Genomic DNA, 18,415 nt, shown 5'->3' on the forward strand with positions numbered 1-18,415 from the left:
ACATCTTCTCTGATACATCCCAGTTGTAAGTGAACCCTCCTTCCTGTAAGCCACCGCATCAATTTGTCAGGCCCTCTCGAAGTACCAGACCCTGTAAGTGCTAAATAAAACCCATGGGACTTTGAGATAGAAACATGGTGTCTTAGTCATTCAGGAGGGGGTGTCAGCTAGAGAAAATGGGGCTTAAAACAGAATTTTGAGGACGATCAGGACAGAATCTGTGTCAAGGCAGGATCAGAAACCACAGGCGGTGCAGCGGGTAGGCGGATCCCAGGTGAATAAACAAATCCAGTCTGGTACAAGCTACAATTTCAAAGTGGCAAGGGTGGGGAGCTAGCTCTTGTGGAATTGATGAGATTTGTCCTTGGAGCAGCAGAAGTCGGCCCGAACTTGGGATCCAGGGACTAGAACTCCAATCAGCCTCAATTTCCACATTTATTGCCTACAGGATAGTGATCAAATTGAAGCTCTGTGGTATAGTGGAAAGCCTACTGGACTTGGAGTCAGAAAGCGTTACAGAAATGCTACATTAGGTACCCACCAGCCCGTAGATGAATAATTTCTGAAATTAATTTTTTTCCAGGCCTGTATTCTCTTTCTCTCACTCCCCACTCCTCATTGAGAAAACAAGAAAAACAAAATTTATTGTACTCAGTAGTTAAGCAAAGCAAATTCCCATTTTGGCTATGTCCCAATTTTTAAAATTTTATTTGTCTCCATCTGTACTACAAATGCACTACCACCTACCTCTCTATTTGGAGGTGAGTCGCGGGTTTCATTATAAGCAGGCACATCATTAACCTCTCTGAGAAGGTTTCCTTTGGAAAATCAGGCTAATAATAGCATATTATCTTGAAATGAATGTTATCATGAGCATCAAATGAAAAAATGCATATAAAATAATTGGAAAAATATAAAGCCGTATATAAATTTGAGCTAAGATCATTAACTCTTCTGTAAGGCTCAGTTTCTTCATATATAAAAATAAGAGAATTGGATTCAATAGTTTTCCAAGGTCCTTTTGAGCGCCAAGTCCTATAATTTTCTGATTTCTTTCAGTCTGCCCAAATGTGTTGCTGAGGGACATATATTCAATCCTTTATTCACCCAGTACCCACATCTGCTCCATCTCTGTCTACTCCCCAGACTGGTAGCTTGTTCAAGGAGAGGTGAAGCAGGAGTCTGTTCTTCCTTTGACTCCCCTCTAATTTGAGAATTCCTTGTCTATGTCCTATGTCCAGTAAAGATGTTCTGACGGACAATCTGAGATGGGGATTCTCCTCTGTGTATATTCATTATATTATAAATTCCTTGAGGGAAATGACTGCCTTTTGCCTCTTTTTGTAACCCCGGGGCTTGGCATGGTGCCTGGCACATAATAAGCACTTAATAAAATGTTTATGAAATGGAATTAATTCAAGTAAAGAAGAATTGTCATAATTTGGACCTCTTAGTTCATAGCCATTCATTTATACACTAAGCATTTGCACAGAGTCAGCTACTTTATTAGACCAACAGAGGTAGAAATAAACCAGACCCAACTCTTGCCCTCAGAAAGATGCCAGTCCAGTAGGAAAAAGAAGATAGGTATAAAAATCAATATAAAAATATATTAAAAAGTAATGTTATTATATTTCTACCATGTTTAACATATATTGGACTACTGGACATCTAGGAGAGGGTGTGGGGGAAGGGAGAGGAAAATGGAACACAAGATTTTTCCAGGGCTAATGTTGAAGAATTGTCCATGCATATGTTTTGAAAAATAAAAAGCTTTAATTAAAAAAAAGCCAAATATGATACCACTGAACTATAAAACATTGGTTTTCATAATCCCTAAAAGTGATTTTGAGCATGTGATCCAGAATCAAACCAAATGACTTTCTCTTCCATGCATTTTTAAAAGAATATTTTTTTCTAAGAAGACATGTAAATAAACATACAAAAACAATAACAAAACAAAACAAAGTAATGCTATATGCTGAAAAGAGGCCTAGATTTGAAGTTAGTTGAATTCCAAACCCAGCTTTGCCATCGCTTAGCTATGTTGCCATGAGTAATAATAATAATAATAATAATAATAACTGCTAGCATTCATGAAACTACATTCATTTATTATTTATTTTATGTATTATAAATATTGTATTATATATAAATAAATTTGTATAATATAAATATTATGCTATTTATATACATAAATACTAAATATACTATTTATTTAGGAACTGCATTAACAACTATCCTGGGAGGCATGTATTATTGTTATCCCTATTTCACAAATGGGGAAACTGAGGCAGAGATTAATCCATTTGCCCAAGATCACACAGCTAACAAGTATCTGAGGCCAAATTGAACTCAGATTTTCCTGACTATAACCCCAGTGCCATCTAGCTTCCTCAAGCTCTAGTACTGGATGTAAAACATGGAAGACATAAGTTCAAATGCTACTTCCAACGTTACTAGTTGTGTTACCCTGGGCCTCCTGAACTCTAGTTTCCTCATCTGTAAAATGAAAGGATTGAACCTTGGGTGACCAGCTCTAGACCTAGGACCCCCTTCCCCCCTATGTATATGTGTCCCTCCTTCCAAAGGATTGTTTCGAAGATCAAATGAGATAATCAAAAAGCTCCTACTGTGTCCAGGTTGAGAAATAGGCATCCCAGTTGGAGGCAACACACAAACAAAAGTATAAGAGCAAGAGATCACATAGCATGATAGGGAATAGAAAATCATCCAGTTTGATTGATGAACAGAGTGTGAAGGAGGAGCAGTAGAAAATAATGTTAATTGGCTCAGTTAATCAAATGACTGGACAGCCTTCAGGACAATGGACTTTGTCTTTTGGATGCTAAGGAACCACAGAAGGTTTCTGAGCATTAGAGCTGTGATATGATAATTGCATAAATATGTATACATATAGAATTTAACATATATTTTAACATGTTTAACATATATTGGATTACTTGCCAATTAGGGGAGGGGTAGAGGGAAAGGGGGAAAAGTTTGGAACATGAGGTTTTGCAAGGGTCAATGTAAATTTATGCACGTATATGTTTTGAAAATAAAAAGCTTTAATTAAAAAAAAAAGCAACAAAAACAGAGTTGTGATATAGGTTTTATCCAGAGTATAAGTCAACAAGCATTTATTAAGCACTTACTCTATCACAAACACTATGCTAAGTTCTGGATCATCATGACTCTTCTCTCATCATGAGAACCTCTTGCTGGGGTAGCTATGGGCAGTTGTCCAGTTCTGGAAATCTGGCTGATTTATTCTTGGTCTCAGGGATCCTGCTCTGCCTCTGGATCTCTGAGGGGAAGGATTTTCCACATTCCCCCAACTTTGGGCGTTGGGGGTAGATTCCTCCAGACCTCCCTATTCCCAGGCAGGGGATTTTCTGAGCCAAGAGGCTGGGCTGGGTCTTGGCTGAGCCTTGGAGAGGGATGTAATTAAATGACTACAAGGAGGGCGTTGAGGGCGGCTTGCAAGGGGCTTGTGAATCAGCTGCTCATTAGAAAAGTGGTGGCTGGCAAAGTCAGGGCAGGAGTGAGGGCTCTGGCAGCAGCCCCCACCTCCACCCCCACTAGGCACAGCTCCCAGAGTCCTGAGCCTAGAGCTCGGGCATAGCAGGCTACCCTGGACTCCCTAAGCCACGGGGCTGACAGCTGAAGGGTATACACTCCTGGGCTCCCTATCAATCCTGGTCCACTTCTCTCTGCTTCTCCCAAAACACAGATATTTACAGTGAAAGAAACATACACATAGATAAATAGACTGAGTCACAGACATATTTTCACACGCTTTCTCCGACCCTCAGATATATTTATATATCTACACATACACACACACACATATTCATACTCATCAATACACAAACTCTCAGCTTGGCATGAGGATAGGAAGGGACAAGAAGGGTAGAATAAGCAAGTAGTTTTGGTATCCCAAGGATGATGGAGGAGGAGGGAGAGGAAACAATCCATTCAATAATGAGCAGTGTGGTGCAATAGAAAGTACACTGCATTTGAAGTCAGAAAACTTGGGCTTTGCCAATGACTACCTATATGACATTTGGCAAGGTCATATGCTCTCTGGGTCCCAGTTGCCTTATTTGTAAAAAATGAGGAAATTGGACTATATCAGGGGTTCTTAACCTGGGGTCCACAGATAGATTTTGGGGGGAATCATGAACCTCGATGGGGGAAAATATATTTTTATTTCAATATTAGTGACTTCCTTTGCAAGTTTAGTTATTTTATTTTATGCATTCATAAACAAGATTCTGAGAAGTTGTCCATAGGCTTTGCCAGATTGCCAGAGGTATTGATGATCCCCCAAAGGTTAAGAACCTCTGGGAGAGAGGATCTTTCAAATCTTTCTGACTCTGATTATCCTGGGAGCTCAACTAGACTTAGTAGGTGGAGCCAGGATGGGACTGTCAATAGAAACCGGGTTGGCAGTGGGGGCTGGGACCTGCCCGAGATCTGTCCATCACTAGCGGGAGTGATGTAGCCTCCTGCATCGATGTGTGCTCACACACACTACATATATATATATATATATACATTGTATATACTATGTGTGTGTGTGTATATATATATACATTGTATATACTATGTGTGTATATATACATTGTATATACATATAGTATATATACTATGTTTATATATTAAATGTATCTACATAGTATATATATATAGTATCCATGCATGGTATATACTGCGTATATACTATGTATATACTTTCTAGACTAACATTTGTGCTCATTTATACACTGAACCCTCACTAACCCATACTAATGACTCTGCTAATTATCCTCAGGGGCCACCAAGGACATGGGGAAGATGCTTGGTGGAGATGAAGAGAAAGACCCTGATGCAGCCAAGAAAGAGGAGGAACGCCAGGAAGCCCTTCGGCAGGAAGAGGAGGAGAGAAAAGCCAAATACGCCAAGATGGAGGCTGAGCGGGAGGTCATGAGACAAGGGATCCGGGATAAGGTAAGGGGATAAGCCTCCCTTGCCCCAGACAGACAGTTCCTGGCCCTGCCAGGACTAGCCTGCAAAGTTCTTGGGGGAAATGAGGAAGAGAAGGTCTAATGCCCTTGGTTCAGCTGGGACTGTCGCCTTATCTGGAACAGCAGCCTTTGGGTGCACATATGCAGGAAAAGAGGCTCCTGAGGCCAGTTATAAAATACAATTTATCCAGAAGCTAAAGCAAATGTCACTCCCAGAAATGGAAGCTCCCTTGAGAGCCATCACTCACCCAGCTCTTGGGCTCTTTGTTCTAGGCTCCCAAGGGACATGCGGAGCTGGAAGCTGGGAATGGGAATGGGGAGGGGAGATGAATATTATGCTTTCTGCATTAGGAGAGGCAGGAATGGTTTTGTTTGCTCCTAAAATTCATTTTTATTCTTAAACACCAGAAAGAAAGACATTTCTATATATAGAATAGAATAGAAAAAGAGGATTGTGCATAAAATTGAAGATCTCCATTATGGATGGCTTACTTATCTAATTAAGTACATAATAAAGTCAAACTGCAGTTTTCAAAGGTATCCTGCTTGTGTGAGCTTCTTTCTGGCTTCCTTCTATCCTTTTCTCTGCTTAAAAAAATGATGCTCACTGATCCTATTTTCTCTTCTTTTTCTTTTTTTCCCCCTGTGCTTTCTCTATCCTCCCCTTGCCCTTGTACTTCACATCTTTTGGAATGTATGAGAGATTAGATTAGGTCTTCCTGATTAAAATACTGACCTTTTTTATCCATTAAATCAAATTTACAAATACATATATGCATTTATATATATTTATATACATATATAGATTTTAATATCCCATGGAAATATATTCATATATACATATATACAAATATATCCTATTTCATTTATATATAGATAGATTTTAATGTACCGTGAAAATATATTTAGAAATATGCAAATATGTATATGTGCATATAAACAAATATATATACAAGTATAGCCTATCTCACTTACATACATATATAGATTTTAATATGCCCTGGAAATATATTTATATATACACAAATATATATATGCTTACATACAAATAGATCCTATCTCATTTATATACATAAATAGAATTTAATATACCATGGAAATATATTTATATGCATACAAATATGTATGTGTACATATATTCAAATAAATAAACTTACATATCTGTATAGTGTTATTCATATTGCATTATAGCATCATATTATAATATTGTATATTTCATATGTATTATATATGTATCGTATTATTTACATGCACATATATTGTATTTGTATAGCATTATTTATATGATGTCCTATGGACATGTCTACAAAATCTAGGTGGATTTATATGTACATGTGTGTATTTGCATTTCTATATACACATACAGAGAGGGACAATTAGGCTTTCTGTCTCTAAGCGCTTCTCTTCAAAGGGCATGACCGAAGCTGCTTCTATCATGACACCATCTCTGTATTGAAATACTGGGTGCTGAATTGGCTCCCTACTTTACCAGAGTCTTCACAGGACATGATCCCAAGCCCCATGCATTTCCTGTGCAGCATCATTTCATCTGCTCCAGTGGCTTTTCCTCCTCCCCAAATGGCCTAAGGATTTTGGGCCCCAGTCCAGTGCCTTGCATTGATTCCTTGAGTCTCTAAAGGTGGTATCTCTGTTGAAAAGCTGGAGCAGTAAAGCATCTTAATTACCTTCATTGGAGGAGGGGGTGATTAAGTGACTGATTCATTTGACCTCACCAAAGAATGGGCAAGAAAGACAGATTTAGGGCAAGTTTGTGAATGCCAGGCTGTAGACTTTATCCCATGAACAATGAGGAACTCTGACTTTTCTGAGCAGGGGAGGGATGCGATCCAAGCCATATATTAGGAAGATTATTCTGGCAACCATTGTGAACTGGACTGGATGGGAGAGAGTCTGGAGACAGAGAAATTAGGAATTAATTTATGCCTTAAAGCAGGCACAGACTTTGCCTGATTAGGACCATTAACACTGCAGGCTTCCTGCTGATAAAACAGGATTAGTGCTTGTTGGCAGAGGAAGCTTGGGGAAGGAGGCAGCCTATGGCATTGCAACGACCTTTGAAAGGCCTGCACCACTTGACATTACTGTTCCTAGCAGAGCTCTTGGGTACCGACTGATACCCTCCTTCCCTCTCTCTCCTGTCTCCTGCCCAGTCTTCTTATCTGAAGTCAGCAAGTGTGATCTGGAGACATGTTCCTAACAGCCGTGAGCAGGCTTCTCTGGCTTAGCCCCTCCCTGGCCAGTACAGGTCTGAGTTCACACCTGGGTTGACTCCTGTAGGAGTCACATCTCACTGCTGGGAACAACATTGGAAAGTCCTCTTTTATTTTTTAATCCGTCCAATAAATAACTAGGAAAACACCCAGCAGCCACCAGCATGCAGCAGAGAGGGCTTGAGAAAGCAGCACCCCTGCCTTGGGGAAGGTTGAGGTCAGAACAACCCAGTTGCAGAGGAGACTAAAAGTGGAATAGATAGCTGCGGAAAAGAAAGCTTTGTGTGCATTAGTATCCACAGACATAAGTGTGCCCATGTGTGTGCACATACAAATATCCTGCTGGTGACAAGAACTTCAAGAGCAAGGCGTCTACTGGACCTATTGGAGTCAAGTTCAAGCCTCATCAACCAGGGTGGCTCAGTGATTTGGATATCAGGAAGCCCCTCATAGTAGAGCCAAACCCCAACTGAGAGAAGAACCTTCTCAATCAAATTAATCAGCCAACCAATAAGCATTTATTAAATGCCTACTAAGAGCCAGACACTATGTGAGGTGCTGGGAATACAAAGGCTAGAAGCCTATCTTTCACCCCCATATATCTAGTTTATTGTCAAACTTTGTTATTTCTATTTTCACAACATCTCATATATGGGTCCATTTCTCTCCAGTACCAATGGCTGCCATCATAGTTCAGGATATCATTCATCACTTATTGGCCAAATCATTTTAATAGCCTGATTGGTCTCCCTGCCTCAACTCTTTCCCTAGTTCCAATCCATGCTCTGCTCAGCCATCAAAATGAGTTTGGAGGTCTCCATGTCACCCTCACTCAATAACCCCAATGGCTCCCTATCAAATATAATGTCTCCTATTTGACATTTAAAGCCCTTTACAACTTTAATTCTTTCTTACTCTTCGAGTCTTCTTACAATTTATTTCGTTCCATGAAGGCTACAATCCACCATACTTATTTGTTTCATCCTGCACATAATTTTCCCACACCCATCGCCATGCCTTTATACCAGTTATCCACATGCTTCTTCCTACTCACCTCTGCCCCTTGGCTTTCCTGGCTTCCTTCAAGACTCAATTCAGATTACTTCTTTTTCCACAGGTTTTTCCAGGTGCCCCCATCAAAAGTCTGTATTTATTTTCTATCTACCTAGTTGTTTCTATATTATCTCTTCCATATTATCTTCTTCTATCCAAATTTAATCTTCAATTAAAAATGGAAACTCCTTGAGGGCAGGGACTATTTATGCCTTTCTTTGTATCCCCAGAATTTAACCCATTGCCTAGCACATAATAAATATTTAATAGATGATTGTTGAATGTTGATCGATAGTCCTTTGCCCCAAGGAATTTACTGGAGAGACTACACACACACGTGTGTGTGTGTGTGTGTGTGTGTGTGTGTGTATAGGGCAAGTTTTGGGAGAAAAGAAGGGAAAGCCCTCAGTGAGGGTTTCATGAGGTGCTAGTGCTGAATTTTGAAGAAAAGCAGGAATTCCAACTGAATGCAAAAAGGGAAAGCATTCCAGGCATGGGGGACCCATAATCAGTGTAAAGGAAAGCATCTTTGTTGATGAGAAAAGCCTCTCAGAAATCCTTTTCCCAGACATCTCTCCTTTCATTCCTCTAATATTCTTTCTGTTTTTCCTACTTTCCTTTAATCCCAAACCTGGACTATGGGATCCACCAACTAGTTTGATTTCAGGAGATCTGGCTCTCAAACTGAGAAAATGGAAGCTAGGTGATCTAAATAAATGAATCTCTCCCAGTGCACCTTTATTGAGACAGCAATACCTAAATTCAAATCTTGTCTCAGTTAATTTCTAACTCTATGACCCTGGAAGCTATATGGTCCTTTCTGTGTCTCAATTTCCTCTTCTGGAAAATGGAGATAATAATACTGAGATACATAATTATTGTGAGGATCAAATGAATTAAGATGTGGAAAAGTTTCAGCAAACTTTAAAGAGCTTTGTCAGATCTCAGCTTCATTCCTTCTCTGCTGCCTGATGAAGGAAGACCCTAGATGGTTGGTTTGAGACATGCTTCCAAACAAGGAGTAATAAATCATGGTTCTCAAATTTTTTTCCCTATATAGCATCAAAGATCTGGGCAACTGAAGTTGTGATGTGAGGAACAAGATTCCAGTCAGGAGGCTGGCGTCTTCTCCTGGCCAAGATGAGGCTTAATGACATTTGTGAAACCTTAGATAAGTGGACTCTACCTTGTAAACCTGCCATCTCTGCCAAACCAGATGGTTTCAGAGGGCCCTTCTCCTTCTGATTTTCTGTAATTCTATAATTCTATATACCCCAAAGCAGTAGGAGTAGTGCCAACTGAGAGGAAATTGATACAGAAAATTGGCTTCTTACTTTTGTCTGACAAAACCAGTGAGGGTAGTTGTCAATCAATAAACATTTATAGGTTCCAGGAAAAGCCCCAGTTGGGGGTTGTTTGACTCAAGAGTGAATATAAATAGCAAATTTTCTGTTTTGGCCAGAAATCCCAAAGGTCTTCCCCTAATAGATTAGATTTTTTTTATTTTTTTAACTAAGTAAAAGAGGTCATTCTTTGCCTCAACTCTTACCTAGCCTTAATCACTGAATGGGTGTTGCCTCAGTCAAACTGAAATTTGCTAAAGACTTTAGCTTAAAAAGGTCACGATCTCCTGCTGCACCCAGGGACATCTCCAGTTATCCTGATCTATATCTTTCCACTGGACCCAGATGGTTTTGGAGGAGAAAGTGAAGCTGGTGATTTTGCACAGCCCTCCTCACTTAAATCCAATTCATTTGCAAATCATGGCATCACCTCCCTGAGGTCACAGTTCTCTTTGATAATGAAAAACAAACAAGAACAATAAAACTTAAATTAAATGCCTACTATGTGTCACGTATGTGCTAAGCAATGGAGATACAAAGAAAAGTAAAAAATAAAAACCAAAAACAAACAATAAAATCCTAGATCCGCTTCTCAAAGAGTGATTGTCTCCCACACAGAGGAGGTATGGTGGATGGAAGGAGTACATGTTCTTTTGCTTGCTCTGGCTAACCAAAGAATTGTTCATTGACAATTGACCTTCTCCTAAGCTCCAAAACTTAGCCAAGTATAGGGCTGGGACACATGGGCGACTCAGTAAAAATAAGTAGATTCTATTCAATTCATATTTTTTTATTCCAAGCTGAATAATCAGCTGATTCTAATGACAATTCAGACTGTTGTAATTATTAGTTTCAAAATTCAGATTGCTTTGGACATGCGTGGTATGGCCACTTCTGACATCTAAAATTATAGAGAAACCAAATTTTGATTTTTAGGGAGGAGGATTAAGTGGGAAAAAGGTCACCAAGTTTTTTGTGTTCACGAACCATCCTAGTCCTTGTGATTTTCATGGAAGAAAAGAGCATGGACAAGGAGATTAAAAGCCATTTCTTCACCACAATTTTATTCAGAATCTTTTTCAGTTGAATTAGCATCTTGGGAATTCTCACCACAGCTGGGAAGTATGATAAATAGTAAAATAGGCTTTTGACCATAAATCAGAAAAGAGAGTAGCTCAGATAAGATAGTATATGAAAGAGGAGTTTAAAGAATAAACATGACCTTACTCTAAGCATTTATTACCTTCCAACTGAGGGTAAATGGTTTATAACCATTGGCAACAAAAAGAACTGCAATATTTCCCAGGTGGAAATAGACTTTCTTAGTAACCCTCCCCACTGGATAGTAGATATAGTAGCAGATGACCTAAAGATAAACACCATCAAAGACTAGAGCTAAAATTTAGTAGGAGGTTGAAAGAATTGTCTGAATAGGATTGTAGAGATTTACTAATCACAACATCATTAGTGAATGGTAAATAAAATATTGGATGGTTCTGATGATAGCTAGATTGCTGAAGACCAAGTAGATTTCAGTGATACTCAGCGGGTAGAAATGCAGGTACAACACCCAGTTTTTGGCAGGGGAGAGCAACATCCAGCAAGGAACAAGTCCAGCAGACATTGGCTGTTCAAGACTCAAGATATCCTTATTACCTGTGTTCTCATCACGTATATTCCCTGCATACATACACTCTCATTCACTTGAGCACTCTAGTCACACAGGTTCCCTATGTCTGTGTGCCCCACATGTCTCCCTTCCCACCAAAATTTGTAAATGAGTGGGTAAATTCCGAATTTGGTTTTTTTTTTTGGGGGGGTGGGAGTGGTGATAGGGAAGAACTTTTTTACTTTTAATATTATGTTATTTCATTCAGCCTTCATTTTAAACTGTCCATCCCTTGACTGAATAGTCAGAGTAAATGTGTTGGTAGGGGCTAATGAGCCATAATTTAAAACAGATTCTGATCCACTGGACAAGTATCACGGTTCATCTTTCAAAGAATTCAAGTTCAGATAGTTTCCAAATCAAGCATGGGTGTTTATTTGGGATAAAGCATCCACCTCCTTAATGGAGACAGGCAGCCTAGCAGAATAAGGCAAGGAGATATATGTATGTATGTATGTATAATGGAGAATAAGAAAAATACAAGAATTGGGCAAAACAGGAAAATTGGACAATCTCAGATAAGATTTTACACATGTAGGTGCTGTATGGGAAAAGTCCTTTTTCTGTGTGTAATCAGATATATCTCAGATAAGATCTTGAACATGTAGGCACTATATCGAAAAAAAAGGTCTTTTTGTATCTGTGATCAGATATCTGTTGCCAGATATCCTGCTGCAAATGGATATCTGCTTGTGACTGCTTGTCTCACTGGGGCCCACCAGATATCGCCACTACGTGTTTATCACTCACAGCAGAAAGCTTCTGCTTATCTCATCAACAAAGTACCTAATACCTTTCTGGGAGCCAAGAAGTAAGATGGCCCCAAATGCTAAACAATAAGGTGGTCACTGTGCCCTTTACTTACCCCTAGGTAATGTCCGTTACCTTGTTTGAGCCTCACACCAATTCTGTCTAGTAGACCAAAGAAGAATTATTTTATCAATGAAGAAATTGAGACTAGAGATGGAGAATGAGTTAGAATGGGCACAAGGGTATTTAATGATGGCGCCAGGATATTTTTCATCTCTTAGTCCAATATTTCTTCACTGTACTGCACCAGATTCCTATAACATACCCTCCCTGTACCCTAGAAAGGGAATAGCTGGGCATTGGGCAAATGGAATCCTGACTTCTCCCTTGGATTCCTGAAAAGAAGGAAGACACAGCTCAAGCATAAGATGGACAAGGAATTGAGATAGATCAAAGTCAATCAGCAAGTATTTAGTAAAAGGCTACGAGGATCTAGACACGAGGGATACAGGTACAGAGAATGAAATCATTACTTACTAGTAGCTCACATTCAAATAGGGGAGCCAGCAAGTAGATAAATATATCCAGCATAGAAATAAGGCGAATACATGCAAATGTATTCAAAGTAATTAAATACAAGAGAGCTTGGGAGGGAGGACACTAGCAGTTAGGGAATCTGGGGAAAGGTTTCAATCAAGAACTGAAAAGAGAAGGTTTCCTATTGCCTCTAGGATGGGAAGAGTTGATTGAGTAAAAAACACATATGGTCAGATAGGAGTTGATTGATTTAGAGAGTCATATGGTCAGATCTGTGCTTAAGATATAGAACCCAAGAAAAAGAATGAAAAGAAAATCAAAGAACAAGGGAAATGAAATCAGGTGTGCTTACCCCTGTGCTAATAGGGTACTAGAAAGGAAAACTCAGATTTAAGACTACTTCTTAAAGCAAGAAATGTGCTGCAGCATTTTTAAAGGGGGAATTGGCCCCTTTGTTGCTACTTATATTGAGCAAAACACAGAGGAAGGATCTTTCCTCTAGCAACTGTGGAGAGTGTGGAGAAATTTGCAGCGAGCCGTATAGAATGTGTGATGTCTGTCTTCCTACTCTAGTCATGGCACTCTCATCTGGTGTCTGAAATGCTAACTGGTTTCCTTCCTAAAAGGGAAGGTATCAGGTCTTGAGGAACGCTTCTCCATTCCCCATAATAGGAGAGCATAGGAGTTCAGTCCTTTAAAAATAGATCAGGATGGTTTTTTTTTTCTCCTTTGTGATCTGATTTTTCTTTTACAACATGACAAATATGGAAATACATTTAAAAGAACTGCACATTTTTAATCTATATGAGATTACTTGCTATCTTGAGGAGTGGGGAGGGAAAGGAAGGAAGGAAAAAACTTTGGAACACAAAATCTTTCAAAAATGAATTTGGGAAACTATTTTTACATGTGTTTGGGAAAATAAAATTCTATTGAAAAATTTTAAAAATAATGAGCTTCAATGTGGAAAAAAAAAAGGAGAAAAAAGGATCTGAAGCAGCAGGGAGAAATCCTTGCCCGGCGTCCAGAGGTTGGAGGGTAAAAGAATGAGGCACAGAGGAAAAGAGGAAGAAGGAAGACCACTGAAGATGAAGCTAAGGCTCTTCCTGCAGAAGAGCAGAGGCTCTGAGGAGGAAAAAGGTGCTTGTCCAACAAGAAGCAATGGTGTGGGTTCAGGAATCCTATTAATGGGAGATTATCCAATAAGAATCAGAAGAAAAAGTAATGAGTTGTAGTGACTGGTGGCTCCCTGCCCGGTGTACCAACACAGTTATGTTTGACCTGGCATTAACAACAGGACCACTGTCTTTACTGAACCTTTCTCCAGGACACAACAATCTACCAGGGCCTGAGAAACCTGATGAATAATTATTTCTAGCAACTCACTCGAGTATAGGTAAAGTGAAGAAGACTATAGAAAATACTGCTAAGGGTTTTAATATCTCTGTCAAAAAATGGAAGATCTTTTGGGTCTCATAAAAGACCCAGGGATTGGGGTATTTTCAGCTTCTGCTGCTTCTGATTTAAAAAGAGGTGTGCAATTCTAGAAAGTAAACAGGTGGCAGAAAATGGGCTTGGGAGTTGTCCATCATGGTCTAAAATATCAAAATGTAGGACAGGGAATAGTATACTTACCAAATATTAGTAAAACAAACAAACATATTTACCTGGAATTTTGTGTATTTCATCAAAAGGGCTCTAAACTGAAAAGAAAGGGGATGGGAAAACACTACTCATATAGATCTGACAAGTCTTGCACCATAGAGAGTAGCAGATTCTAATATAAAAGGAAAACAAACAAAAGGAAATACTAGTGCTTCAATGATGATAAGAAAATGAAATTATAGGTAATACATAGGATGAACTAGAGATCCCAATGCAGCTAGGCATATTTGACCCCACAGGTATCACCAAAATTTGATGGGATGGGAACTCATGACTAGAAAGTATTCCTATGGGGGTATATCTGTATCAAAAAAAACGTAGATAGTGGGGATAGGCAGTGGGGAAAGGGATGGGATATCACATGTTGAAAAGATATGCTCATCCAGGAATCTCATGGTAGAAACACATTAGGGAGCATCTGAATGAGAATTAACACTGCCAGAAACAGACGTATACTCTATATCACCTGGGGAGGAAGAGGAATTAGATAAAGAGTTTGGGAAACATCTTGCAAACTTTCCCTAGAATCATGATATTGTAGTGATGGGGGAACTTCAACTCTCTTGACACTTACTGATGTTCTCTCTGCCAAAAATGGGAGCACTCTGATAAATTCTCCACTTGTCTCAATAATTATTTCATACTTCAGAGGCAAAGAAAACCACAAGGGAACCGACATGCTGCAATTCTCACCAACAAAAGAGGAGCTACTTGATGAAGGAGAAATGAAAGGATTTAAGGAAATATTGTTCAAGGAATTCTCCGTTAGATGTGGGCTGGACTCAATGACCTCCAAAATTACTTTTCTGTTTTTAAATGCAACAATTTTCTCTACAAACTGACACAGAGGGAGAGGACAAACCAGAAAATGAAAGTAAGGAGTAATTAAATAGGAAGGAGAAAAGCTTTGGAGAAAGCCATGGGAGAAGAAAGCATCTACAGATCATGAGCTGTTTTAAAATTCAGAGTGATTGAGAACTGAGGAAAAACTCAGTGGACTTAGTGGCCTTTGGAAAGAGATGTTTAGTAATGGAATGGGGTTAGAAGCCAGTTTGTAGAGGATTGAGGAGTAAGAAGTGGAGAAAGGGAGTATAGATGATTTTTTTTTCTAGGAATTAGCTCCCGAGGTGAGGAAAAAAGAAAAATATGATAGGGTCAAGAGACTTCTTTTTTAAAAACGTGTTTGTTTTGGGACAGTAGAGATGTGACTCTATTTGTAGCCAGTGAGTTAAGGAGTCAGTAGAAAATAACATCCTGAAGATGAGAAAGAGAAGGAAAAGAGGTGAATTAGCCAGCTCCAGAAGGTGAGAAGGGAATGGGATTAAGGGCAAGAGAGGAAGTGTTTTTCTTGGAAAGGAGCAAGGTCATTTCATTCATTGGAGGAAGGGAAGAGAAAAGATGAACCCCCTCCCCCAAAAAAAGGAGTTTTTGAAATGTAAAAGTAATAGGAGGGCGAACACATGACCTCTGGTCTCAATTTTTTCAGCCAAGTAGGAGGTGAAGACATGGAAAGTTTAAGACACTTGAAACTCAGTTTGGAGTATCCCAGCAGAAAGGAGTCTGTGATCCTCCTGAGCAGAATGTGTTGCAAGCCAGAAGTAGGTCATCAACCTTTTAGTCTTCCAGCGATTCTATTCACACAACCTTCTGCAGGGCCCTCAAAATCTCTAGGTTTGAACTCAATTCAATAAATCCACTCCCTCCCTGTATGTCCAGGCTTGTGTCAGGCTATATATATACATGTTATATGGGGGAGACAGAGCAGGAAGGGCCTTTGTCCTCCTCTCTGGGAGCTCTGAGTTTTGAGATAGAGCAGGAGAAGATGCACCCTGACTTCAGAGAGTCTATAGTCTGGGAAACTGGGGTGGTAGGGTAAGGGAGGAGGAAAAGTGTGGGAAGAGATCAGCTTCATTTATAGGGAAAAGGCAGCACATGGCAGTGTACAATCTAAAGCTGGAGGGTTTGTTTTGTTGGAGAGGGGTATTTTTTATTTTAAGGAATTGGGGGAGGGGAATATCTCCATAGCTTAGAATATGATTCAGCTGGGATGTCATCATCTTCCCAATCATACAAATTCATGATCATCTCCTCCTCCAAATTCATACAGCTGCAAAACCTTGTCTGTTTCCCCCACAATATATTTCACATCCCTTTGTCTTTTTTGCACACATATTTCCAGGACCCTAATCCAGGCCCTTATCACCTCTTGCCTGCAATAACCCCCTAATTGGCCTTCGTGCTCCCAGGCTCTCCCTTCTCCAATTCATCTTCCACACAGCTGCCAAAATAGTCTCCCAGAGGCACAAATCTTGCAACGATGCTGCTCTCTTGCTCAGAAATCTTCAGGTTAGCTTCCAGAATTAATTACAAACTTTTCAGCTGAAGGTCCTGCACAATTTGACCTCCAACTTTATCTTACATCACTTCCCTTCTATATTCTCATGTTCCAGGCAAATTGATCTCCCACTTCTGCATTTGCACAGACTGTGCCCTAAGCCTGGTCTGCCTTCTCTCCTCACCCCTGTCACTTAGAAGCTTTAACTTCAAAGTATAGCTGAGGTCCCTCCTTGTTTACATACATACAGAGAGAGAGAGAGAGAGAGAGAGAGAGAGAGAGAGAGAGAGAGACAGACAGAGAGACAGAGACAGAGACAGAGAGACAGAGAGAGAGAGAGAGATTTGCAGTCTTCTAACTGCTTTGTTTTTATTATCTTATTTGATTCTCACTCTAACCTTATAAGATAGTGTACTTCTGCCCATTTTATAGAAGGGGAAAAAACAGGTCCAGAAAGGCCACTGAATAAAGCCAAGATTTAAACCCAAGTTTCCCGACCCAATTCTCCTTTTCCTAAACTTTTCTGTATACAGATTGTGATTGCTACCTTGCCTAGCTTGCAGCTGGTGTTATCAGCGGCTAGCAGGGTCCTGTGCAAAGTATTCTGGGAGATGAAGCACTTTGGTTGGAACAAAGCCCCATCTCCTGCCTTTGTTCAGTGGGGTGGCTAACGCAGCTTAGTCCATTGTCTGCTCCAGCCCCAGCCCCCAGCTTTGCCAGTTGCCATCTCCATCCCCATGCTCCCTTGCTAGAGGTCATGGCTCTGAGATCCCAGAGAGGCCGACTAATGCAAGCTTGGGCAGATAGCCCATTATACTCTCAGGAAATTCTATTTCCAGTTTTATTTAATGCTATTCGAGTGTATTCCTGAGCTTAGAGTCAACGCAGCTTGAGAACTCCTGAAACACTAGGTTTAATGAGGAGTAAAGATGCCAAAGGATGGATGCTCAGCTCTGAAGGCCCTTGTTAACAGCATCCAGCCAGAGCAGCTCATTCTGGGGAGAAAATATTCTCTTATAGGCATACAAATAGGAACGTTCCCCTGGGGCTGCTGAGTTCTTTCAAGGGTTTATTATTTTCTTTAAGAATCAGTTTTTAATTGTGGGAGGAATTAAATAAAATACAGATTTTTATATAATTTTCTCAGAATGGCAAAATCACTTCCTGAAGGCTGGATTTGGAGTCAGAAATATCCAAGTTCAAATCTTGCCTCAGATATTTACTGGCTCTGTGACTCTGAACAAATCATTTAACTTCTGTTTATTTCCTCATCCATAAAATAAAGAGATTAGGCTCTATGATTTCCACACATACATACACATACACACACACACTTAATAGTATTTTATTTTTTTCCCAATTGCATATAAAGATAGTTTTCAACCTTCATTTTTGTAAGATTTTAAGTTCTACTCTCCCTTTCCTCCCCCTATCCCAATCTGATATAGATCACACTTGTACAATAATGTTAAAACATATTAAATTAAAATCATATCTCTACATTAGTCGTGTTGTAAAAGAAGAATTAGGACAAAAGGGGAAAATCACGAGAAAGAAAAACCAACAAAAAGAGTGAAAATAGTATGCTTCAATCTGAATTCAGTCTCCAAAATTCTTTCTCTGAATATGGATCACATTTTCCTTCACAAATCTACTGGAATTGTCTCGGACTACTGTATTGCTGAGAAGAGCTAAATCTGTCATATATCATCAAACAGTGTTATTGTTACTGTGTACAATGTTTTCCTCATTCTGTTCTTCTTCACTCAGCATAAGGTCATATGTCTTTCCAGGTTTTTCTGAAATCCCCCTGCTTATCA

General features: G+C 39.6%; 1 protein-coding gene across 1 annotated transcript in view; it reads left to right on the forward strand.

Annotated features, from left to right (window-relative positions):
* The window catches only part of CPLX1 (complexin 1), a 119,407-nt gene that overhangs the window by 77,696 nt on the left and 23,296 nt on the right, over positions 1-18,415 (forward strand). The window contains exon 3 of the mRNA XM_031943766.1: positions 4,820-4,995. Coding sequence (XP_031799626.1) covers positions 4,820-4,995 — 176 coding nt within the window. The remainder of the gene's footprint in view (positions 1-4,819; positions 4,996-18,415) is intronic.

Source organism: Sarcophilus harrisii, chromosome 6, assembly GCF_902635505.1.
Source record: "Sarcophilus harrisii chromosome 6, mSarHar1.11, whole genome shotgun sequence".
Taxonomy (NCBI): domain Eukaryota; kingdom Metazoa; phylum Chordata; class Mammalia; order Dasyuromorphia; family Dasyuridae; genus Sarcophilus; species Sarcophilus harrisii.